The 25138-nt window shown below is 46.7% G+C and overlaps 1 protein-coding gene across 2 annotated transcripts; it reads right to left on the bottom strand.

Moving 5' to 3' along the window:
- Positions 1 to 10861: 10861 nt before the first annotated feature.
- BPIFA2 (BPI fold containing family A member 2) lies at positions 10862 to 21304 on the bottom strand. 2 transcript variants are annotated; one of them, XM_077874084.1, is made up of 10 exons: positions 21205 to 21304; positions 20233 to 20402; positions 18232 to 18376; positions 17458 to 17565; positions 15995 to 16147; positions 13671 to 13752; positions 12525 to 12588; positions 11909 to 12005; positions 11581 to 11662; positions 10862 to 11032 (listed from the first exon to the last, which is right to left on the bottom strand). In XM_077874084.1, the coding sequence occupies exons 2-8, from the start codon at positions 20387 to 20389 to the stop codon at positions 11959 to 11961; spliced, it is 756 nt and encodes a 251-aa protein (XP_077730210.1). In that variant the 5' UTR covers positions 20390 to 20402; positions 21205 to 21304; the 3' UTR covers positions 10862 to 11032; positions 11581 to 11662; positions 11909 to 11958. The 2 variants fall into 2 exon arrangements, with proteins under 2 accessions (XP_077730210.1, XP_077730211.1); XM_077874085.1 differs by lacking the exon at positions 11909 to 12005.
- Between the last annotated feature and the right edge of the window lie 3834 nt (positions 21305 to 25138).

The following is a 25138-nucleotide window of genomic DNA, read 5'->3' as shown; positions in this document are numbered from 1 at the left end:
GAGACAGAGAGATGAGTGAGCAGGAGGAGGGACAGAGGGGAGAGAGATGGAGGGGGAAAGGATTTCAATCAGACTTTATGTGGAGCCTTGTGGAGCTCGATCTCATGACCCTGAGATCATGACCTGATCCAAAAACCAAGAGTGAGATGCTTAACCAACTGAGCCACCCAGGTTCTCCTAAGTTCAAATTCTAGCTGCAAAGTTCTGGTTTTGGTCATGATGTAGTTACCACACCAAATTTCCCACCAAAATCCGCTATAAAAGATAGAAATATATGAAACAGGGGCAGCCTGGGTGGCTCAGCGGTTTAGTGCCACCTTCGGCCCAGGGTGTGATCCTGGAGACAAGGGATCGAGTCCCACGTTGGGCTCCTTTCATGGAGACTACTTCTCCCTCCGCCTCTATCTATCTCTCTCTCTGTCTGTCTCTCATGAATAAATAAATAAAATCTTAAAAAAAAAGAAATATATGAAACAATGGTTCAAGGGTATCAGTGAGAAACTACATAGGTACAATTGGAGAGCCTGTGATTCTTAGGAATCTTTCGAGGTGATCTCCACATTCACCCCAACTTCTGCCTCATTTCCCAATTTGCCATATGGGGAAATAGAGTTCAGACAAAAGGATAAGTCTCACTAGGCTGAGGAGGCAGAAGTTGGACAGGGGCCTTCCAGAGCAGTTGGGACCTGAGGAACAAAATCCCAGAGGGAGGTACCACAGGGAAAGAACCCCAAAATCAGTGTACAGACTTCCCTCAACTCCATGGACTTAAGCTCAACGGTGCAGTGTGAGACTGGTGATATTATGATTCATAATAAGAATTATATATTTGGTTTTTGCCCCATTTCTGGCACAGAGCTCCTAAAACCCTTGGAATTTCCTAAGTGATGATAGTAGTAAAGATGTCTTTTGTTATGTTAATGAGGTAACTTTTGGAAAGCACCTAAGGATGGGGATTGGTTTCCTGGGGAACCAACCAGGTGATTAGAGGGGTGCACCTTTCAGTCCCACCTTCCATGCTTGGGCTTTTGTGGGGAAGAAAGGAGCTAAAGATTGAATTTGGTCATCAGTGGCCAGTGATTTAATCAGCCATGCTTATGTAGTGAAGCTTCCATAAAAACTCCAAAGGTTGGGGTTGGGGTCCGGAGTGCATCCAGGTTGGTGGACATGTGGAGATTCAAAGAGAGTGGTGCACCAGGGAGAGCATGGAAACTCCATGCTTCTTTCCTTATAACTTGTGCTATGTCTCTTTTTCACCTGGCTGATCCTGAGGTCAAATTCTTTTATAATAAACCAATCATCTAGGAGATAAAATGTTTCTCTGAGTTCTGTGAGCCTCTCTAGCAATCTAGTCAAACCCAAGTAGGAGGTTATGGGAACTTTTGACTTATAGCCAGTCAATCAGAAGCACAAGCAAGTCCACCATATGGACTTGAGCTTGGCAGGTGAAGTGAGGGCAGTCTTTTAGGACAGAGCCCTTAAGCTGTGGAATCTCATGCCATCTCTGGGTAGGTAGTGTCAGAATTGAGAGGAGTTGCAGGACACTCAGCTAGTGTCAGAGAATTGCTTGGTTGTGTGGAGGAAAACCCACACACATTATGTTTGGTGTCAAAATCATTAGACATCAGTAGACATTGGTAGAAGATAGCAACTGAGAGTTAAAAAGCTGAGCAAAGATTTCAGCATCTCCCCTAGGTGGTGCTGGGGAGACACTGGTTTGAATTCAAGCCATATTAAGATGGAGTGGCCTTGACGGACACCTTGAACTTTTAGTTAAGACCTAGAAGATGATGCTGTAGGAGAAAGGGCCATGCCCTAGAAATAAAGGCTCCCTCTGAGGAGTAAGAGCAAAATCAAAATAGTTTCACTCTCATAAAACATAAATGTAAGTCTCAGCAGAATCAAAGTAATCCACTTATATTCTATTGGCTATCTTCCTTCCTCTTTGGAAAAAGATGGCACCATTCAGAACTCTATAATTTTTATCATAATGTCTAGCATCCAATAAAAATTACAAGGCACGCACACACACACACATACACACACACACACAGGACAAATGGACTGAAATCCAATAAATTAAAATGTACGATATAATGGACCCATAGGAGATTCAATCATTTAAATATTGGGCAGAAAACATGGCAAGAAGCCCATAGAGGATGAAAAGGAGACCTGAGACTTTCAGCATCTTGGAGGCAGTACCTGTGAGGATCCCAGGTAAGTAGAGTCAGTTTTGGGACCACTCTGATGCCCTGGGTTTCTGTCAGTTGATTCTGGATTGGCTGTGTAGTGGGGCAGACTTTATAAATGGTGAGTGACCCCCCTTTGCTGGAGAGACGTGGCACTGGGTGATGGACAGCTGGAAACTGGTGAGAAGCCCTCAATCTCACCACATCTGTCCAACATCTCCAAAGCAAACATTCTTGCATAAAAGGCCTGGGGGAATTTAGAGGGTAGGGACTCACTTGTGCCAATTGATGTGCCAATAACATATTTCAAACTGTACATCATGAATCTCACCAAATGCAGAGGCACAGAGAATGTAGGGAGCATTGAGAGAGGCTGGAGATTGTTTTCAAGACTCTTATTCATGGCCCTGTCCTGCAGATTTTCTCATCTGTGCCATGAATGAAGTGGACCCATGGACTGTGAAAGGGGAAGCCACTCAGTCTGCTCTGAGTGAAGGCAAGGGGAGGATGTACCTTGGCTTCAGTTGAGAGACACTTGGGTTCTAACCTGGATCTACCTATTCCTTGCTGTTTGACACTGAACAGCTCCACTCCTATGGCTTTTTGGGCCTCAGTTTCCCCATCTATAATAACAGTAGCTGGCATTGATGGGCAATTTTCACAAATGCTTATGGAATTCTCATGGCATCCTTATGATATAAAAACTATTATTAGTCCCATTTTACCAGTGAGGAAACCAAGACTCAAGAGAAGAAATATATATTTCTTATTATGAATCATAATATCACCAGTCTCACACTGCACAGGTGAACTTAAGTCAAGGTCATAGAGCTAGTCTATAGTAGAGTCCGGCTTTGAGTCTAGTTCTGCATTATGCCCCAGCTTGTAACCTTGACACCACACCTCAAATTCCTCCTTTTAGAGCAGAGCTGAGGCCTTCTTGTTGGGGAATAGTAACAGCTCTCTGTTGCACTAGGAAGGCTTGTTCCTCAAGGCCTGAAGGACAGATATGCTCCATCATTTCCTCCAAAAACTGGGACCCCACTTAAGCTTTAATTTTAAAAAAATGTATTGAAACATATATTTCAGATTACTCACATGATCCTTGTTTATAAGGGAACATTTTAAAATACAGAAATGCATAAAGAAAACAATATCTCTATTTAGAGATAACTTTTGTTAGCACTTCAGTTCATTGTTTTCTAGTCTTCATTCTATGTGACTGGATATACACATAGATGTGAGAATAGTCAGCCAGCTTACCTCTTCACAGCAGGTCTTCCTAAAAAGACAACTGAACAGTATATACTTTCTTGTCTGCTACATTAAGTCACTTAACCATTCTGGCAAAAATCAGACAGATACACAGAGTCTAAACCATGGGGACCTTGTCATGCTCATTTCCTACCAACCATCCCTAAATGCCATCTACGTCCAATGCCACTTAGTCATTGTTTCCCTGGTGCGCCCTGCCCCTCCTGCCTCAGGACCTTTGTTCAAGCTGTTCCTATGGCCTGCCTGGAAATGGCAAACACTCCATAAATCTGTGTTAAAAGAATGAATGAATTAAGGACCCATTCTTTGAAGACTTGTTCTAGTCTCACCCTTACCAAAAAAGTATTACAGATTTGCCTGGTAGAAATTAGTCTCTCTCTGACTCCAAAGCTGGACATTTTTCTCCTTCTTCAACCCCAGATCTGAGGATGCCAGGTTTTGCCTCTAATTTGTCAGCTTTTAGGGACTGTGTCTAAGTTTTTCTAAGACTCCTTACGCTCTTATACTACACACTTTGCACACCACATCTCATTTTATCCTCTCTAAACCCTATGAGGTGTTGATGCTCCAACACTTAAATTATGGACAAAGAGGCTATGCTCTGAGAAGCTGAGCATTGTGCTTTCAGCCCCTGGAAGAGCCAAGAATCACACCTAAGAGGTAGAGCCAAGGGCTTAATCACAATTCAATTTCATCCAATATGTGTTCTACTATGGATTCGTGTTAGAGCTGGAAGGGCATTCTAATCTGGGTCATTTGAGAGCAGGGGTTCCGAGCAGATGTTTCAGCATGACCAGCCATTACAACCTCATGCCTCCTCTTTGTAGAATGTGGATGAAGAAGTCCAGGAGAGAAGGCAGAAAGGGCAGGCAGGGGTCAGATTCTAGGGGAAACATAATGCCAGGCTTGGAGCCTCCACCCTGAAGATTTTTTTTAAAGATTTTATTTATTTATTTTAGAGAGAGGGGGAGGGCAAAGGGAGATGGAGAGAGAAACTCATGCAGACTCCCTGTTGAGTAGGGAACCTGACGTGGGGCTCCATCTCATGACCCTGAGATCATGACCTGAGCTGATACTGAGTCAGTCACCTAACTGATTGTGCCATCCGGGTGGCTGTTTTGTTCTTAATAGACTATTTTTCTTTCTTTCTTTTTTCTTTTTTTTTCTTTCCTTTTTAATAGACTATTTTTCTGTGTAGTTTTAGGTTCATAGCAAATTTGAGCAGAAAGTGCAGAGTTTTCCCATACCTCCTGCTACACACACAGCCTCCTCCATTAGCAACACCCCCACCAGAGTGGGGCATTTGTTTTAATGATGAGCCCACACTGACACATCATTATCGCTTAAAGTCCACAGTTTACATTAGGGTTTGCGCTCGGAGTTAGTTGTACATTCAGTGGGTCTGGACAAATGTGCAATGACGTGCATCTACTATTATAGTATACAGAGCAGTTTCATTGCCCTAAAAATTCTCTGTGCTCTGCCAATTCATCCCTTCTTCCTTCTGAACCCCTAACAATACTGATTTTTTTAAAAAAACTATCTCTATAGTTTTGCATTTTCCAGAATGTCAGATAGTTGAAATCATCCAGTTTATAGCCTTTTCATTTACTAGGCTTCTTTAACTTAGTAATATGGATTTAAGTTTTCTCCATGTCTTTTCATGACTTAATAGCTCATTTCTGTGTAGTGCTGCATCATATTCTGTGATCTGGATGTACCACAGTTTATTTATCCTACTGAAGGACATCTTGGTTCTTCCAAGTCTTGGCAATTACTAATAAAGCTGCTAAAACCTCCACGTGCAGGTTTCTGTGTGGACATATATTATCAATTCCTTTGGGTAAATACCAAGGAGTGTGATTGCTGGATGGTGTGGTGAGACACTCTGGAAGCTCCAATCAGGGTTGTGAAATGCAGGTCCACAGGTACCATTGTCAGCACAGCTGCTCCCATTAGTCAGTTGGATGGGCAAGTGTTTACAGGACAATAGGGACAAATGTGACTTTGCCGGCTGACCTTGGATATGAGCTAAACGGAATCACTTTGTTCCTTCTTCTGGAACCAAAGGTGAGGTCTTGCCCCTTCCTGCAACACTCCCAGCCATGGCCTTTGCCTCCTTTCAATTCATCCGACATAACACCTGCCGGAGGAAACTTCTAGAAACTGATAGCTGAGGGTGTCTCTCCCCTGCCCAGAAACCTTCCATGGCTTCCTAGTACCTTGCCCAGTGGTTCTCAAAGTGTGGTCTAGAGGTGCCCCCTAGAAATTTCCTGGGGCCTGCAAGGTCCATCGCGGAGACGCGATGGGTAGCCGGGGGCACGCGCTGGTTTGCTGTCTCTGTTCTGGCCAGTGAGGTGGAGGAGAGGTTAGAGCGGTGACAATGGAAAGTCGCCCAGGCTTCATGCAGGGAGTCTGACATGGGACTTGATCTCCGGTCTCCAGGATCACGCCCTGGGCCGAAGGCAGTGCTAAACCGCTGAGCCACCCGGGCTGCCCAATATTAGTTTCTTTTATGGCAAATATTGATGAGTAGAATCCATGTAGACAAAAACTCTTTGAGATCTTTGGTTTTTGAGGTTTTGCTAAGGACAAAGAAATGTAACCCCTGGCTGAGAAGATCACGTCTAAACTGCCTCTAGCTTGGCATTCAAGGCCCTGCCCTTCACTTGACCTTCACACATTTATTCTCCAGCAGCATTCAGATCCTGTGGGTCCCCAGATGACACTAGGTTGATTCTCACCTCCCAGCCTTTGTTCATGTGGTCGCTTCTGCTTGTAATGCCCTCACCTCCTTTGTCTCCCTGCCAGGCTTTTAATTTCAGCTCAATCAGCACCTGCTCTGGGAGGCCTTCCCTGAGTGCTCCTCACGGCACCCACCTGCTCCAGGAGGCTGCGTGCCTGAGTCCTGTCCTCTCCCCTCCCATGGGCATGGAGCTTTGCAGGAGCTCCCTCCATGCTGCTGCACTGGGGGTGGGGTGGGGTGGGGTTGGGGGCTTGGAGGTGGGGTCCCACTCTGGGCACCCCTGAACTGCCTAGCACAGGGCCTGGCTTAGTTGGGTGCTCAATAACCTTCCTACTTTTTTGAAAATCCATTTTATTTATTGTATGAACATTAACACAGAAACAAGTCACCCCATCAAATGAAATCTGTCAAGCTGTTGCATCCCTGTTTAGTTTCCCCACCCAGTTTCAGATTTGTGCATCATTGTGATACCAGCTAAGTATAGTCCTAAGATCTGTATTTTCACTCAGCTGAGAAACACAGTATTTCCCCGTGTTAAAAAAAAAAAAAAAAAAAAGTAGTTCTAATCTATGGGGTTGATGTAACAAATGACTCTCCTGATTTGAGACCTTTGGCTTTTCCAGTTTGTTGAAGTTTATTCTACTCCCATTAAAAGAGCAAATATTTAAAATTAAAGTGTCCATCTGCTGGCAAATATATGGTGAAATGTATATACTCTCTCATCATCGTGTAAATAGAAAGATCCGGTTTGGTAAATTCTGTGATGTGTTCTTGGGGTCATAAAATTTTCCAACACATAAAGTAAATAATTCTGATCCTGAGTTGTTATCCTCAAGGAATCATGCAAACATTGGAAAGATCAAGCATTTATTTAACTGGATTAAGCCTTCAAAATTGTAGCCTGCATTAAAGTTTTACATTCCAGTTTCTGGATGATTTGGGATCCAATCAGGTTTTGCGTTCTTTCTTCCCATATATTCCCTTATGACAGTTGTTCTCTCACCTCTTCCAAGGGTCTTCCTCTTCCTTGATGCCTCCTTCATGGGGTGTCACTATCTCCAGGAAGACCGCACCCCTCTTTGTGGTCTGGGCCAAGTAGGCCAGGAGCCACAGCTGGTCCCAAGGGTGCCGGGCTGACAGCAGGAGAATGCTCCCTCACTTTTTCCCCACGTCCCCTTTCCTGTCCACTGTCTGCATCAGTCACCAGTGGAGCTGAGTGGCCTTGCCTCTTACCCCATGTTCTGGCTTCACTCACCAGGAGCCCCACATTTGGTCCATAGTCCATCACGTATGTCCTCAAATGCCAGGGATCTGGTCCTGATAGGCAGAAAACAATGACAAGTCTCCTCCACCCTTAATCCTGGCTTGCTAGAATTTTCCTGTAAACCTATCCACTCAGGTGTCCCAAGGATGGTGTCTGATTGTGTACAGAAAGAAGGGGTTCATTCATTCATTCATTCATTCAACATTTGTCAGTGCTTATACTGTTATCTGATCCCTCTCTGGATACTGGAGCTGCTGAGAAGAGGGAGGTATTTGCCCTCAAAAAGCTTGCAGGCTCTTGGGGCAGATTAATGAATAAAGAAGGTGAAAACCATTCTAGTCAGAGCTGATACTTTCGAAATGCTCTCTCTCTGTATTGGACAGTGATGGTAACGTAGCTTGGTTAGACCTCTATGTTGGGAAACACAGTGTCTTTTTTGGGAAAGACCGAGGAGCAGCCCTCACTTAGCTGGAAGGTGACTTCTGAGCCAAGTTTTAAAGCTAAGCAAGATTTAGCCATTTGGAGAAGGAGAAGGAACACTGGCCCTAGTAGATCTAACAGCATGGACAAAGACTTGACACTGACTTAGATTGGTTACTGCCCAAAGAAGCCATGGATTTTGAGACCTCCTTTGTGTATTTTTTGTGGGAGGTGGGTTTGTCACAAAATAGTGAGAAAAGAAAACTCACTCTTCTTCCCTGGCTGGAAGGGAAGCACCAGCTCTAGAGGAGGATGACTTTGGATTAAATCAGCTTTGCCTTTGACCAGCTGTGTGGCCTTGGGCAAGTCACTTCACCTCTCTTAGCCTTTGTTGCCTCATCTTCCCCCAAGATCCATACACTGCACCACTCAGAAAAAAACAAAAACAGAATTTAATGAGTTGGTGTACATAAAGGTTCAATACAGGGTTTCTCAACACTATTGACATTTTGGCCTGGATGATTCTCTGTTGTGAGAGGCTGTCCTGTGCATTGTAGGATGGTTAGCGACATCCCTGGCCTCTACCCACGAGAAGCCAGTAGCATCTCTCACTCAATCTGTGACAATTAAAATATCTCCAGATATTGCCAATGTCCTGTGGGGGTGTGTGGCAAAGTCACCTTAAGTTGAGAATCACCAGCCTAATAAAGTGCCTGGTATGTAGTAGTGGCTCAGTAAATGTTTATTTCTTTTCCCCTTCAAGTCTGGAGGGAGCACTAATTCTTATCCTGTTGGGGCAGGGCCTTTAGTGACCACCTTGCAAGTAGGGAAATGGCTTAGAGAGAAGTTAGCAGCCTAATGTCACACAGCATGTTATTGGCAGAATGAGTTAAATAGAGAAAAGAAGCCTTGACAAGGAGACTCCAAAACACACTGGTTCAAATAAGCTAGCTCATTCCTTTACTGTCCCAGGGCCCAGAGATGGGTGGTCAGGGGCTGATGGAGCAGCTCTGCTATCTTCAGTTCAGGGCTTCCACCTCTAGATCTCAGGCAGGTGTTCCACCTGCTTCTGTTTCTAACTTGAGACAAGAGAGCTCAGGAGGAAGTGGACAGAATGCCCCCTTCTGTTTTTAAGTAAGCGCAATGCCCAGTGTGAGGCCTGAACTCACAACCCCAAGATGAAGAGTCGCAGGCTCTGTAGACTGAGCCGGTGAGGTGCCTTTTTCTCTTAAAGTGCAAAGTAGAATTTGCCGCCTCACTTCTGCTGATTTGCCATTGGCCAGATCTTAGTCACATGGCTACTGCAAGGGAAGCTGGGAACTGTAGTCTCTGGCTGGGGGGCCATGTGCCCAGCTAAAACCTGGTGGGGAAGAGAAGAATGATCTCTGGGGGACCATTGGCCTTCTTGCCATAAACACAGGGTGAAAACCCAAGATCTCTGGGGACTGTGGTTCTCTCTACCACATCAGGGCTTTCATCAATCAACAAACACAGGGGTATGGTTATAACAGCACTTTCAGCTATAGAAGGGACGCTCATCGCGCTCACTAGCGGTCAGGCCCCAGTTGAACGAACACCTCCCACCCTCACAACAGCTCAGCAAGGGAGGCTTGTTTTGCTAATTCCATTTGACAGATAAGAAAACTGAGATTCCCAGAGACTAAGGAACCAGCTCATGATTTTAGGGCTGGAGAGTGGCAGAGGCTGTATAGTGCTTAGATGTGCCTCCCGGGTCCCCAACCCCATCCCCACTCACCCAGTGCCCAGCAGCCCCTCCCCCACAACCTGAACTGAGGTTTTCACAGGATTGCTCAGGAGAGCTGGCCCACGGCCTCTCCAGGCCACTCCAAGGGCTCAAGGGTCCCCTGAGGTGAGGCAGCCTTCTTCAGAGGGAAGGCCTTTATAGAAGGGGTGGCAACCTCCTCCCTGTAGGACAAAGAGGAGACTGGGCCCTGCCTAAAGGGAGGAAGAACAGCCTGGAGAGGTTCTCATCTGTTCTCAGCAGAGGAAAAGCAGTGCCTGCTGGGGGCCGGAGAGGCAAAATATGTGGGCGACGGGATGTCACCTCTCTGAGCAAAGGCTCTCATAGTTATGTGTTCAAATCCTGACTTTGCCACTTGCTCACTGTGTGACCTTGATAAGTCACTTTGCCTCTATGAGCCTTAGTTTCCTCATCTGGTAAATAGGGACAAGCATAGGAATTGGTGAGGTCATGTGTGCCTGCAAAGGCAGCTCTCCATGATGGTGGTGGTATTAACAGAAGCAGAGTGGTGCTGTCTTGACCATGGCCTGGCACAACCTAGGGTGAGCTGAGTTCTAGGGTGTGGATGGAGGGGCATTGGCCAGAGAGAGGAGGTGGTCTCCGTGGGATAGTTGAGCACCCTCAAGGCACTTGGCTTCACCAGGCAGACAGGGCCTTCAATGCAGCTCGGCAGGTGGGCGTACAGGCTCTCAGGGCTGGTGATAGGAGTTGGAGTGAGCTCTGCGTCTAGAGACTAAGAGTCTGCTCACAGGTGCTGCTTAAATGGATCTCTGTTTCATTGGAACCCTAGCCCTTCAGAGGGACGGGCTGGGATGCAGCCTAGGGCCTTGACACTATGTCTCTCTGCACTATACTCCTGAGCCCACAGACCAGGTGTTCCCCATTCTCCACAAGGCCTCTCAGAGTAGAAGGGAAGGGAGAAGAGCACTGGGTGGGGTTACCCAAAATGTGACTGTCCCGTTCCCACTGCCTGCCCGGCCCAGAGTAGACACTCACTAAATGCCTGCTGGGCACATGAATGGATAAACCAAGGAGATGTGACCCTGGGTGGTCTCTTGCTTTCTCTGTGCATCGGTGTCCCCATTTGTAAAACAAGCTGGATAGTTCCAGATGTCCCTTCCAGTTCCCACCCTGGTCTCTACCGCCCTAATTGCCTGACCCCTCATCCCAATGGAGGGAATAAAATGTGCCACACAGGAGGGTGCAGAAATGGTTTTTTATTGCAGGGGATGGAGGGTGGTGAGCCGTTCCTACTGTGAGGAGTATCTGGGAGGGCTTCTGGCTGCACTCAGGCTGTCACTCTGGTTGGAAGGTGGCTGCATCTGCCCGGATGGAAATGCTATAAGGGACACCATTGAGCCACTGGAACCGATCTGGAATGAGACCACAAGGGATTGTTGTGGATACCTGCCAGCCACCAGACACTGCTGCCTGAACTCTTTTCTACAATATCCTGCAGAGTCTAAGGCTTTGGAGAAGGGGCTGGCACTGTGGTTTGGGGTGTGTCTCTGGCACCTGGCACTGACCTATCCTCCTCCCCATATTCTCCTTAACGATCCATTATGAACAGTGGCAGATGTGAAAAGACTGATCAGAGGCCAAGACAGGAGCCAGGGTTCAGGGCTCAGTATCATGGGTCGGGGTCAGGATCATGGTCTGAGATCAAGGTCATGGCTCGGTCTGCGACCGATGTTCTTGCTCAGTAAATAACTGAGGTCAAAGCTCAGTTTGTAAGCAGGATCCAGGCTCACAGTCTGAGTGAGTGAATAAGGCTTAAGGTACAGAGTATGACCAGGATCAGACCAGAGTCACAGTTCAGTCTATGACCAAGATGAGGGGGCTCAGCCTGCTGCTGAAAAGGAAAGACAAGCCAAGCATGGAGGGGCCTCAACCTCTTATGGAGTACAGAGCCACCCCTTACCTTCAGGTGGGCCTCACCAGCAGTCCTCCTCATCTCTCTCTTCAGGCAGCATTAGGCACGTGGTCTTCCTTCTGAAATTTATCTGAAGGAACAAAATGAATAGCAGGTCTCGGTCTCCAGTAGAAACCAGATCCCAATGGCTGCCACTCTCCAGTGGGTCAGTCTAACAGGCATGGGACCTCGGGTATGTCAGCCCACCTCTCTGAGCCTCAGTTTGTTCATCTGTAAAATGTATATAACGACAATTCCCAGGCCACAGGGTTGTCACAAGGATCCAATGGGAAGGTGTATGCAAAGCTGGAGTAGAGTGATGGCCCAAGAAACCGACCTGTGGCTCTTTCCATAGAAGGGCCGCCTCCAGGACCCTGACACCTTCATTTACTCCACTTCCATTGCTCCAGCATCCCTAGCAACCTCAGCCTTGCCTAGAGACCAAAGGCCAAAGAAAGTCCCCACCATGGCTGGAGGAGGAACCATAGCTTTTCGTAAAGAGGGAGAGGGAAGGGCAGGTGTTTACTAGTAATGCCTACTGGATATTAGACTCTATGTTCCTTCTTTTAATCCACTCATCACCTTCCAGTGTTTAAAATCTTGGTTCACCCAGAAGGAAACAGGCTCAGAGAGGCGCAGCCACTTGAACAAAACCCCCCAGTTGCTAAATAGCAAAGCCAGGATTTGAACCCAGATCTGGCTCATCTTTCTCACATCATTCTGCCAGGCAGATTCTGCGGGTTTAAAGAGCGGTGATGGTAGAGAGCTCACAGAGGCCCGGAACTCCCTCAGTTTGGCCACACTCTCCCAGCTTGCTCAGATGCTGGGTCTTCCTGCTTCTCCAGAGCCCCCTGACCACCCCTGCTGTGGCTGGGCACAGGGCTCATGCTTGGTCTTGGGAGGCTGCAGAGGGAAAGCCCCTTTCCACCCCCGGTCCCCAGGCTGTGATTTACCAATGATGTCCTGAATAATATGCCCATCCAGGTTGGAGAGTAAGGTATGGATCAGTGGGCACACCTGGGGGGAGGGAGAGAGAGAGAGAGAATGAGTGAGGGAGGGAAGGAGAGGAGGGCCAGAGCAGGAAGGAGGACAGATCATTATCAGCTGGGATCAAACTGCCAGCCACCTACCAAGATCTCAGAACAATAGAAATCTAGAAGCCCAAAACTAGAGAACCATAGGAGGCCAGAATTCTAAATCCTTAGAACATTGGAATCCTAGAACCTTGAGAATCTAGAGTGTTAACATCTCAGAAGCCTACACTCTTAGAAACCTTGAACTTTGGAACCCTGGAATTTTAAGGAATCAAAGGGGGCCCTGGGAACCATAGAGCAGAGTTTCTCACAATGTGTGTGTACAATTCCCTGAGGATCTCATTAAAATGCAAATTCTGATTCAGCAGGTCTGGGGGTGGGTAGGAGGGCGCAGCACAGAGTGGCTGCATTTCTAACCAGCTCCCGGGTGAGGCACCCTTGCTACTGGTCAGAGGACCATATTTTGAGTAGTGAGACTCCTCCAGTTCAATGAATGACAGAACCACCTAGAGGGTTTTTCTTTCATAAACCCAGATTCTCAGCCCCCTTCCAGAATGACTGATTCAGAATCTCTGGAACTTTGGACACATAGTACATATGGTTTTGTATGATGCACAGATGAAAATACTGATTTTATAGGTCTCTATATTTTTAAAATTAATTACATAAGTGATATTAATTTCTAATTATGGTAAGATACAGTTTTCTTTTTAAAATTAATGTTTTTAAATAAGTTTAAGTAAAATCATGTTGTTTAAAGGAGGAACGCATTAGCTAAAAAGGCATATTACGGGCAGGTAGATATGGTGAATGGACCAAGCTTGGGACCCAGTGATTTCAGCTCATGTCAGCCGTCCCCTCCCACCCCCCCGCTCCTCTCTCCTTCTCCACAGGCTGAGTAAAGGGGCACAGGTTCTAGCTGACAGCCCAATGAGAAGTTTGCACCCCAGAAGAAAAGGTGCCAGAGAGTACAGTTAGGGCATACCTGTGAATGGCATACCTGCCTCCCTTTCCTCCCCCTCACCCCCAGGCATGTCTCTGGGCCCCAAGGAGAGGGGGACTCACATCCTTCTCTATCAGGCGGGACAGGGTCTTTGTCAGGAAGCTGCTCACGGTGTTCGCGGCCTTCTCGATCAGACCATTGTGGCTGGAAAAGACAGGCAACTGATAAAGCCCAGTTAAGGGGGCAGAGCTGCCACACAGTGGGGTGGGGAGAGGGTAGGAGATGGTGGACCACCTTGAAATGAGGTAAACCCAGGAGTAGTGCAGTGACTTTCTAACCACAGGCAGAGCCTCTATTCAGGGGCACCACACTTCTGTCCAGAGGCTCACTTCAACCTTAAGACCCCACTCTTTCATTTGACACATCCACAGATCACTGCCTGCATGCCAGGCATCGAGCTATGCTGAGGACATGGGGATGAGCAAAGCCCAAGCAGCTCCTAACCTGGTGCCTAAACATGAAACAAGTCTTGCTATGGCTGGCTCCTTCGCTTCAGCTCCCAGCATGACTGGCACCTCCTCAGGGCAGCCCTCCTTGTCTGCTTGCCTAAGGGAGGGCTTTCTATCATTCGGTCCTGTTACGTGCACTGCTCTGCTGAAGGCTCATTGTAACCTGACATTTTCCTTGAGGGCTCTTTACTGATGGACTGGACGCTTGTCTGTTTACCTTTTCCTCAGGACAATAAACTCCAGGAAAACAAGGAAAACTCCTTGTCTGTTGTCACCAATAAATTCTCCAGAGCTCAGAGCCTATCTGGTACATAACAGATGCTCAAGCATTTTTGGCTGAAAGACTGAAGTAAACATAGAATTAAATATAGAATAATGGGCACCTGGGTGGCTCAGTTGGTTAAACATCTGCCTTCGGCTCAGGTCACGATTCCAGGGTCCTGGGATCAGTCCCGCATTGGGCTCCCTGCTCAGCAGGAAGTCTGCTTCTCCTTCTCCCTCTGCCCCTCCCCGCCCCTCATTCTCTTTCTCTCAAATAAATAAATAAAATCTTTGAAAAAAATAGAATGACAGCTTGTAACAAGTACTCTGAAGGGCAAGAGTAGATTATTTTGAGGGAGAACCTGAAAGTTGAGAAATAAGTGCAGGTGGAGGGGAAAAGGTTTTTCTAGAAGGTCAGATCAACGTGGGCACAGGTCTAGAGGTGAGAAAGAGCTTGTTGGAGACCTGGAGCAAAGGCCAGTGTGTCTGGAGCAGAGTGAGCAAGTCCGGAGCCAGATCCGACTGAGCTAAGACAGTCATGGGGAGTGCTTGGCGTGAGCGGACGTGGAGCAGCAGAGAGGGGTGCCATTTCACAGATGTGGACATTGAGACCCAGAGCAGCAGGAGGAATTCCCTGGGACTGCAGACAAGGCAGGATCCAGCAGGGCTCAGCACTATCAGTTTGCACCCCAGCCTTCCCAAATAACATCAGATAGTGGAGTTTTTCTTCGGTTTGGGGGGATCCTTGCAAACTGTGATCAAATCCCTTGAAGGGGTCGGGTGGAATGACCTCTGCTCAAGGCCCTCAGGGCTGAGAGCACAGACCCCAGCCTTGTTTGCCTCAACGCTAACCTGCCCCAGCCCTCAATTTCCAGATAATTCTCCTCCAACAGCCACCAAGCCCTTCCTCCCTCGACCCTCTTCCTCCACCAAATCTGCTCTTTCAAGCATACAGGTTAAGAAGTAGATTTTGTGGATTAACAGGGATCAGTGATTTAAATGGAGAGGATTCGGTTTTCAAGATCTCATTTCAGGAACTTTCCAGTGAATGGAGGACTCTCTGGGGACAATCCCAGAAATTAGAGCCCACGGTGAGCATTTACTTCTCTTCCCTCTCCCACATGGAGGTAGGAAGGAAAATACAATTTATTATTATTATTATTATTATTATTATTATTGAAAGGTATAATGATAAAGGGGTCACTTTTTCAAGAAGAAGTAAGAATCCTAAATGTGCATGCACCTAACAACAGAGCTTCTAACAGCAGGAATCAGAATTCTGACAGAACTGCAAAGTGATCAGAGGCCAACACTCCTGTCTCAGGAATGGAAAGAACAAGAAGACAGCCAGCATGGATATTATCATCACTGAGGGCTTAATGTGTGCCAGGCTGTGTGCTAAGCACTCATATTTTCTCATATGGTCAACAACCAATGAGGAGGCATTATTGTCACTTTCAGTTTACAGATGAGTAAACTGAGACTCAGAGGGGCTAACTTGGTCACAAAGTGGTAAGTCAGCATCGAGTTGGTATTTGAACCAGGGTCTGTCTGACTCCAGAGCCTAAACTCTTTCTCGCCACAGGGTGCCACTTCGTGGGTATAGGAATAAGGCTGAAGCTAGGGGTCCTCAACTCCTCTGAGAGCCCAGCTCTGCTGAGATGGATGGGCCTTACCTGTCCAGCACGGTGAGTGAGATGCTGTCCTCATCACTGCTGCATTTTCCCACGATCACTGTGACGGCACCAGTCTGGGCATCAGTTGCAAGTCTGACGCTAGTCACGAGGTCCAAAGAGACCTTCAGGTTGACCACCCGGCCAATGAGAGGCCTGGAGGAAATAAGATTCCCAGTGAACAGAGGTCTAGAAGGCCCACTGGGGTTCTTCCACCAGTATGAATATTTACTCTCCAAGATGTCTATGGATAATGTCAGCACTGTCTATATTCCTAATGCGATTAACATTTACATTAAGGGCTTCTTCACCTGGCCACAGATTTGGTTCATATGACAGTTTTATATAGCACCACTCTAATAATGAAAATAATAATAATAGTTAACATTTATTGAGGGCAAATTATATGCTAGGCATTTTAAAAAAATATTTATTCATGAGAGACGACACACAGAGAGAGGCAGAGACATAGGCAGAGGGAGAAGCAGGCTCCCTGTGGGGAACCTGATGCCGGACTCAATCCCAGGACTCTAGGATCATGACCTGAGCCAAAGGCAGATGTTCAAGCACTGAGCCACCCAAGTGCTCCTATGTTAGGCATTTCTAAAAAGCAGTTTTTGGGCGTGCCTGGGGGGGCCCAGTGAGTTAAGAGTTTGACTTGATTTTGGCTCAGGTCATGATTTCAGGGTCCTGAGATTGAGCTCTACGTCAGGCTCCTTGCTCAGTGAGGACTCTGCTTAAGATTCTCTCTCCCTCTTCCTCTGATCCTCCCCCTCCTCTCTCTTTGCTCTCTAAAAATAAATAAATCTTTAAAAAAACATATTTTTTTCCTGGATTAATTCATTTCATCATTACAGTGATACCATGAGGTAAAATTACTATTATTATCTTTATTTTCAAAATGGGGAAACTGATACAGAGAGGTTAAGTAACCATCCTGAGATCTCATGGCTAATGAATGATGGAATCTCCGTGTCTTCAATTTGTCTTCTTCCACATATGCTCATTTTTCCTATCTCTCTCTTTTAAAATAATTAAAATAATTTAAAATCATAATTTCCCACATGTCCTTCACTATATACTGCACACTACTATGTGTGTTTAGCCATAATGGTCACTGCTTTTTTCAAGAGAATCTCAAGAGACAAAATAATGCTGGTGGAAATTTTGCCAAAGAGTTATAAATGCTCATGCCTTCTCAGTTTTTCAAATTTTATAATTAGATAAATGTTATGATTTCAGAAATATTTAATGGGGGATTGTTTTAAAAGAGACTTTGTTCTGGCCAAAGTTCATTAGAACATTTACTTCAGATTTTAGAGCTGGAAAGTCCACTTCATTTACAAATTAGGAGACTGAGGCCCAACGCCACACAGTAGCATGGAGAAGTGCCTGATTCCAGTTTGGAGATCCATTGGCCATGGTGCACTTCCTCTCCCAAATCCCAGACCCTAATGCATACTCACAGGGCCAGGGTGACATTGGCAACAACGGGGATCCTTATGTTAAGGCCTTCACCATCAAGAGTCAGTTCAGCTTTGATTTTCAGGATGCGGGAGTTAATGATGTTCAATCTGTGCAAAAACCACAATTTCCCTTTGTTATTCCACATGACAGCCATGTGCTGAACACCTCTCTACACCAGCATCATGCTGAACATTTGGGCCTCACCAACCTTACCTTCTCTGGCCTTCACAATAGCCCTGTTCAGAGGTTTGGTCCTCTCCATGTTATGACATGGCATACTGAGGCTCAGGCAGATGTAATTTCCCACAAAGGTTCCAGGGAGGAATAAGTGTCAGAGTTGAATTTGAACCCAGAACTGTTTGACTCCAAAACCCCATGTGTAGAGCCAGCTATGTGGTATGAACTCCAGTTTTCTCTCTCCTGAGGAGATTCTGACTTTTATCCTCAGCTATATTTGGTGAAGAAAGTCATGCTCCTTGGAAAAGGGACCTCAGGCACCAGCAAACAGGTGGAGTTAAGGATTAAGAGGATCCTTGCCCTGATCCTAAAATTATGCAACATGGAAGCCTAAATCCATGAGATGCCCAGATTGGCCCTGCAGTCCTGCTTCTAATTTGCTCAAGCTCTGATGAACTTGGCCTCAGACCACCTTGATTCTGTGGGGAGGAACAAGGTTTAGCTACCTTTCTGTCTTTGACCTTAAACTCACCTCCCCAAAGATGGGTGTTCCCTTTTCTTGGAGCAAAGATCTCCACCCTGAAACATCAACTTACCCCAAAGTGTCATCCTTAGCTGGAACAATCTTAGAAAGAGCATCATTCACCAAGTTCTTCACTTCCTGCACCTTTTCCTCAGCCAGATGCCAAGCCTTGGATTTCTGAATTATCTTCCAGTCAGCCTTCAGTTTTTGAAGAACAGCTAACAAAAACGATGGTCATTTAGTGTCATGCATCACTTACGGAGCAGTGACTATGCACCAGGCACTAGGTAAGACTATTTGCCTGTTATTTCATTTACTCTTCATAACTACCCAAATGAGATAGATATTGTTATTATCTGCATTTTTAAATGAGGAGATAAAGGATCAAAAGGTTAAGAAATGTGCCTAAAGGGGACGCCTGGGTGGCTCAGTGGTTGAGTGTCTGCTCAGGGCATGATCCCAGTCCCAGGATCGAGTCCCACATCAGGCTACCTGCATAGAGCCTGCTTCTCCTTCTGCCTAGGTCTCTGCCTTTCTCTCTATGTCTCTCATGAATAAATAAAATCTTAAAAAAAGGGAAATGTGCCTGAAGTCATGAGTCTGGAGAGCCCTTGTTCCTTCCATGCTGCCTTCATACTAATATATACTCATCACTCGTAAACAAAGTTATCACTCAACTAACCAGGCAATTGATGTTGATTGTACAGCAGCTTCTAGTGGTGACTTGAGAAGAGGTCTATTGCTCTAAATGAGATGTTCACACGAGTTTAAAAAACTAGGTCAAACAAAATGAGAGAATAAACTAAGAAATGGAAAATCTAGAAGGAAAAAGTATGGCTCCAACTCAAAAGTGACAAATGGGAGTCCCAGAATGACAGCTTTGCAGTAGGCTCAGATAGCAATAATTCATACAGGAACAGGAAAACAAAGTGTTCTAATGGGAGGGCTCCAGAGAAAAGAGGGATTAGATAGTCATAGCAGATGTAGAATGGTGCATATAAAAAGAATTAAGGCTATGCAATAGGAAATAAATCAAGTGAGAAACAAGACAATTATTAATCCAAGGAAAAACAAAAAGGTATACAAGAGAAGCCATGTAATTATAGTTCTGCAACTTGGCTCTGCAATGGACAGTATCTACCTAGTTATGATGGTGCAAGTGGAGACTACCAATTTCAATAAAAGTATATTTGGTCCTATAATTCACTAGGTGACCTTGATCCAGACACTTCTGTTTCTGAACTCAGTTTTCCCAGCAGTGAAATTAGAGAGTGGATCCTTTCTATATCTTTGGAGGTTGCCTAAGCCCTGACAAGGTTTGAATGGTAGCCATTTATAGCATTTACTTCCTCCTATAAAGAATGTTTGTCAGTGTGCTGTTAATGTTTCAAGAAAATGAAAAGAAAACCAAATTCTCTTAAGAAATCAGAATAAAAACGAGACATGATTAAATAGAAAGCTAGGTAGCTCTAAGGCTACTAGACTGAGGTATGGCTAATTTTCCATGAATTAATACAAATCAATAAGAAAATTGAACAACCTAGCAGAAGAATATTCTATGAATATGAACAAAATATTTATGCCAAAATATGTAAATAGTTAATAAAATATGAAAAAAATGAGTGAATTCTTTCATAACTGGAGAAATGCAAAGTGAAATGAGTTACAATCTTTTATCTATGGAATCACCAAAACATTTAAGTTGCCCACACAAGTGCTGTCAAGGGAGTAAAAAGAAGGCACTCTTCCAAGACTTCTGGAGAGAAGGTTAGTGTAGGGGATTTGTCAACATCTCCTATAATTTAAAATGTGCATACCTTTGGAACTTTTTAGGAATTTATCCTATGCACATATTAGGAAAATTTGCCATAATATAATGTGTAAAAGGATATTCATTTCAGCATTGCTTGTTCCTAGAAAAATAATGAATGAATGAAGCAGGAACTGAACAGCCCCCTTTTTTCAGTAAACCACCCTTAAACAGCAACCCCTGGTGGCAGCCTCTGGTAATGCAGGCATAGTATTCAGGAGGCAAGCTCCTAGGTGCCACTGATCATCCCTCTTGTTGACTCACATTCAAGTGTATTGTCAACGGTCTCAAGTCCTTTCTCAACAACAGGTTTCAGTTTGTCCACAACATTATTCAGGTCGTCGCCAAGATTTCCAAGGAGAGACGCTGAGGTCCCAGTGAGCAGGCCGCATAAGAGAACAAGTTTCCAAAGCTGAAGCATCTTGTCTTGACACCTGGACAGTCATAGGAGGAACAGAAGTGAGAATTACCCAGAGACAAAAGAAATCTTTGATAAGCACCTATCATTCTTACAGTTCACATTCCTTTAAGATAGATATGGCTAACTTCTGTTTTATAGATGAACTCAGGTCAGAAAGCTAGAGCAACTTGCCCAGAGGCACACAGCCAGTGAGTAGAAGAGCTAAAATTTGAAAAGTCACAGTTATCTCCAAGTCTATGCTCTTCACACGAAGGTCCTTTACGTATGCTGGCTCCTCTACCTGGAACATCTTTCCTCGTCTCTGCAATTTTGCCTAAGTCATTTCCTACTGACTCTCCAGCTTCAGGAATATGTCATGCCTTCTGTGAAGCTCACTCTGGGCCCCTTCTCTTCCCAAAGTTGAGGTTAGGGTGTCCCACCACACCATCCTACTGTCTTTGTCTTCTTTTCAGAGTTCTAGGTGTCAGTTAGTGATGACTTATCTACCTTTCCCACCAGGCTGTGAACTCCTTAGGAGAAGGACTACAACTTACTTTACTGTAGACTCTCCAGCCCCCAGTAAAAACCTGGGTCTAGGAAGTACAATAAATAAATATTTGCTGAATAAAAGTATGGGCAAATAAATGGGCACCATGTCACGACCCTACGTTGTTCATCAGTTTGACACTTCTCCTAACATAATATATCTCTTAATATGCTATATTCAAAATATTAGTGAATCCAAGTGGCCCCATCCTTCTGCCTCTTGCTCCCAAAATATTCTGAAGATCTCCATGTGGAGTGCCATTGGGGGCAGGGGGAAGCCCATCACTCACAGGTTTGGAGGAGGATGTTCGTAAATCCTTGCTCCTCTGCACGGTCTCCTGGGATTCTGCTAGGTGTTGGTGGCCTTTATATGGTGGTGACAGGATGGGAGGCTACACACAGAAGCAAGTGCTGGTTCCAGGGCCATCCAGAGAGATTCCAAAGAAAATAACCCTGTCCAGGATGAGCAGATAGATTTCCGACCCAAAGGTCACTTAGGATGCTTGAGCTGAAATGGATGGACGTGCAGAAGCCTTTCTGCCAAGACTATGACCAGGTTCTCATGGAGCCTCCAGAGGCCAATACAGCAACCATCATGAGTGGGAGTTGGGGTGACGATGGAGTACAGATGAATAGGAGAATGATCTGGTGGAGGATCCATAGTGATCATGCAGCTAATTCTGTCCTCACTTGGGAACTGAGGCACAGAGAGGGGAAACAACCAGTTTGAGGTCACCCAGTAAGAGAAGTTCAGTGGTGGACCTCACAGACAGTCAGGGTCAGTGACCAGGGAGGTCACTCTGCCCAACCCTCCTCTGGTGTCTGAGGGTGGAGCCAGCCTCAGTGTGAATGTTTGTGATGACGGAGAGCCCACTATCCCCCAAAGCCTGCCTGCTCCATCTAGTTGGTCAGGAGTTCCTCCTCAGAGTGAACAAAATCTGCCCCCACATTACCCCCATATATGTGGGCAAAAGCGAGGCCTGGGAAAGTTAAGAGCCTTACCTGAGGCTGCACAGCCAGTGTCAGGAGATACATACCACCAGGTCTCCCTCTGCCCATTTGCCACCATTTGCTTCACTCTCAACACAGCTGCCAGAGAGGTGTCACTTGCAGAGTCCTCACCATGGCCCATGGAGCCTGTGGCATCTGCTCTCTGCCTTTCAAAACTCACCTCCTACCTCTCTCTCCCCAGCCCCTACTGCTCTTCCTTCTGTTCCAGAAAGATGCCAACCTCTTTCCTGCCTTGGGCCCTTGCATAGGCTGTGCTCTCAGCCATGAGCTCTTCTCCCCATCTGTCCCCAGCCCTAGATGCCACCTCCTCAGAAGCTCCCTAACTATCTAGCTGAGGCGGCCAGACTCTCTGAACTTGCCCACCCTCAGCGACTTGTTGGCTTTTTTCATCACAAATAATCACAATTGGATTTCTTTTTTTTTGTTTTAATTGGTTCCCTGCCCCCAGTAAATTGTTAACACCCTGTGCTCTGGGTTCCACTGCTCTGTCACATAGGTCCCTAAGACCCTAATCTGTCCTTAGAATGTTTCAAGCCTCTCCTTGGAGCACCTCGTAGAGCAGCTGCCACTTGAGCAGGTGGTGAGGTCCCCAGCACCAGAGACGCTCAGAAATTGGAATAGGTGACTGCTGAGGTTCTGTGTGGTTTCACGTAGCTGGAGCCATGATTCTAGATCTCCTTGGCCTAGTGCTTAAAGAACGATGTTGTAAATTTTTATGATTCTTTCCCTCAGGTTTCCTTTCTGCCTGGATCTGGCTGCCTTGCAGGGATGTGGTTCCCTCAGGCTTCCCACTTCTTTCCTTTTCTCACCCGCCCCCCACCCCCAGACACCCCACCCTTTCCCTGCTGTGGCCTCCTGGAGCCACCGTGGCTGTGCAGGGCCCCTCCTCAGCATGGAGCGCATCAGGACAAAGCCAGCCTCTCCCCCTGGCATAGCTGCCTCTCACGGCTGAGCTCTGAGGTGATGCTGACTAGAAGCTCCCGTGCCCCCGTGCGGGCCTTGGGTAGCACAGAGGCAGATGAGTGAGTAGTGGTCCCTGTCCTCCCCTGAGCAGCTCAAAGGTCCTGCTGCCTAAGGAGCCATACTCTCCCAGTCATTCACTCCTCTGCAGCTTCATTGGCTCTGATCTCACGAGGATAGGACCTTCCGCCACAGCCTCAAGGGCCCCCTTCTGCTGAAACATTTGGGGGATCCCCCAAGCCTGATGTACACCAGGCTAAATTTGCCAAAGTGGGGAGAAACCAGGCCCCCTTCTTCCTGAGGCTCTCCAGATCCTACTTCCAACAGTGGTGCGGAATACTTGAACAAGTCCACATACACACGTGTATAGACACACACACACACACACACACACATACATGCATGCATGCATGTGTATGTGCCCATCAAGAGCAAGATGGCACAAGCAAGACTCCTATGAAGAAAACAATGGTTCCTTGCCTGCAATGAGAACTTACAGAAGCCCAGAGATCAGTGTTAACCACTGTTTTGCATGAAAGAGCTCACTTCCCACAAAGGGGGATTCATTTCCACAGATAGCCTGGGTCTGTTTTCTTCCTTAAATACTTTAGACACAATGATCTGGCAAGGCCCACTGGAGAATGAAGCCAATACTAAGGAAATGAGAAAATATGTCATTTGAGCACCTAGATCCAACCGTGCCTGAAGTCATTTATGTCCCTGGACTTTTGAGTTCAAATGAATTTCTTCTTCCCTTTTTTTTTTTTTTTGTTTAAGCCCATGAATGGCACTCTTGCCACTCACAGCCACAGCAGTCCCCAGTCAGGCACTCATCGCTCACACTGGCCTCCTCCCTTCCGATGGCAGCTTGAGGCTCACATACTATCCTTGAAACATTGCAGAGCCTGAAGCCAGAGGGAGCTTAGGGTGCAGAAGTTTAACCTCCTCACTGGGAAGTCTGGGGAGCCTGGCACCCAGAAAAGGAGGGGGACTCGTCCAAGTTTGCACAGTGACCTTGGACCCCGCTTCTCTTCCTCTTTTATTGAATATCTTTCAGTTTTGTTGGAATTTTTGATTTTGGGCAACAGCCTTACTAAAAAGATGAAACAAAAGGACTTAGGAAGTATGTTTACCCTCCAGGCCCTTGAGTCTCATCCCTAGCTCATTCGCCCCAGGGTGGTCTGTGTCCTGGCTACTTGGTGGGGCTGGTGGTTGAACACAAACCACTGGACTGGGTGACCCAATGGTGCCCTGTGCCTTGTACCTTGAGTCCTGTGAGCTGTGGCCCCCACCCCAACCTCCGAGAGCCCCAGCTGAGCCTAGACACGACCCTCTCAACCCTGCAGCTCAGATGCACAGCACTCCACAGTGTGGCCTGATGGTCCTACAGGAGCTGAGAGCCCTAGAGCAAACTGGTGATAATAACAACTACCACTGATCTGGCACCTGCTCTCTATAGGTGATTCTACTTCATCTTGTCTCAGCCCCTCAGCAACCTTGCGTCACTTGCCCTGGGTTTCAGATGAGGGCAAGGACCACTTGCTCAAAGCCAGGCTGCGGACAGGAAAGGGCAGGGCTGGGAAGCAGTCACCCCAAGTCTGTGTCCTGGCCGGCAGAGGGGCCATGCCTGGGGAAGGTGCCTGGGGTACCCCGTAGCTGCTGTGTGCCTGGCGCTGCGCTCAATGCTTTAGGGGCACTTTCACCAGGTGATCCTCATGACAACTCCCCTAAGGAGCCTTGGAGAGCCCCCTTACCAGTGGAGGAGACTGAGGCTCCGAGAGCGGGCATGGCTTGGCCAGGCCTTACACAAACAGGAACTGGGTGTTTGGGTCCCAGAGAAGGTGCTTCCACCACCCCTGTCACACTGAGGCCAGCTGGCGGGGCAGGAGAGTCTGAGTTTGAACATCCTGTTTATCCCTCCGAATGTGCTGTTTGAGTTGGTTGTAACGCCTGGTGCCTTGGGCCCGTGTCAACTGGAACAAGCCACAGGAAACTCCAATGTGCCCACTTGGCATCCGGCTGGGGAGCACTGGCCAAGGGCTCAGGAGCACCCTGTGCATGTCTTCTCTGCTCCCTCACGTGCAACCCAGCAAGGACTCGGCAGGCCTGTCCTTCACACGGTCGTGGCTCGGAGGGTGGGAAAAGGCTGGTGGCTTCAGACCTAGCTCTGCTCACACTGCCCATAGCTCCACCGTAAGAGCACAGAGCAGGGGGGAGGTGGCAGCCTGGCTCCCCAAGCCTGGGGCTAGGGCC

Source organism: Canis aureus, chromosome 26, assembly GCF_053574225.1.
Source record: "Canis aureus isolate CA01 chromosome 26, VMU_Caureus_v.1.0, whole genome shotgun sequence".
Taxonomy (NCBI): domain Eukaryota; kingdom Metazoa; phylum Chordata; class Mammalia; order Carnivora; family Canidae; genus Canis; species Canis aureus.
This window is presented reverse-complemented; position numbering and strand designations above follow the sequence as displayed.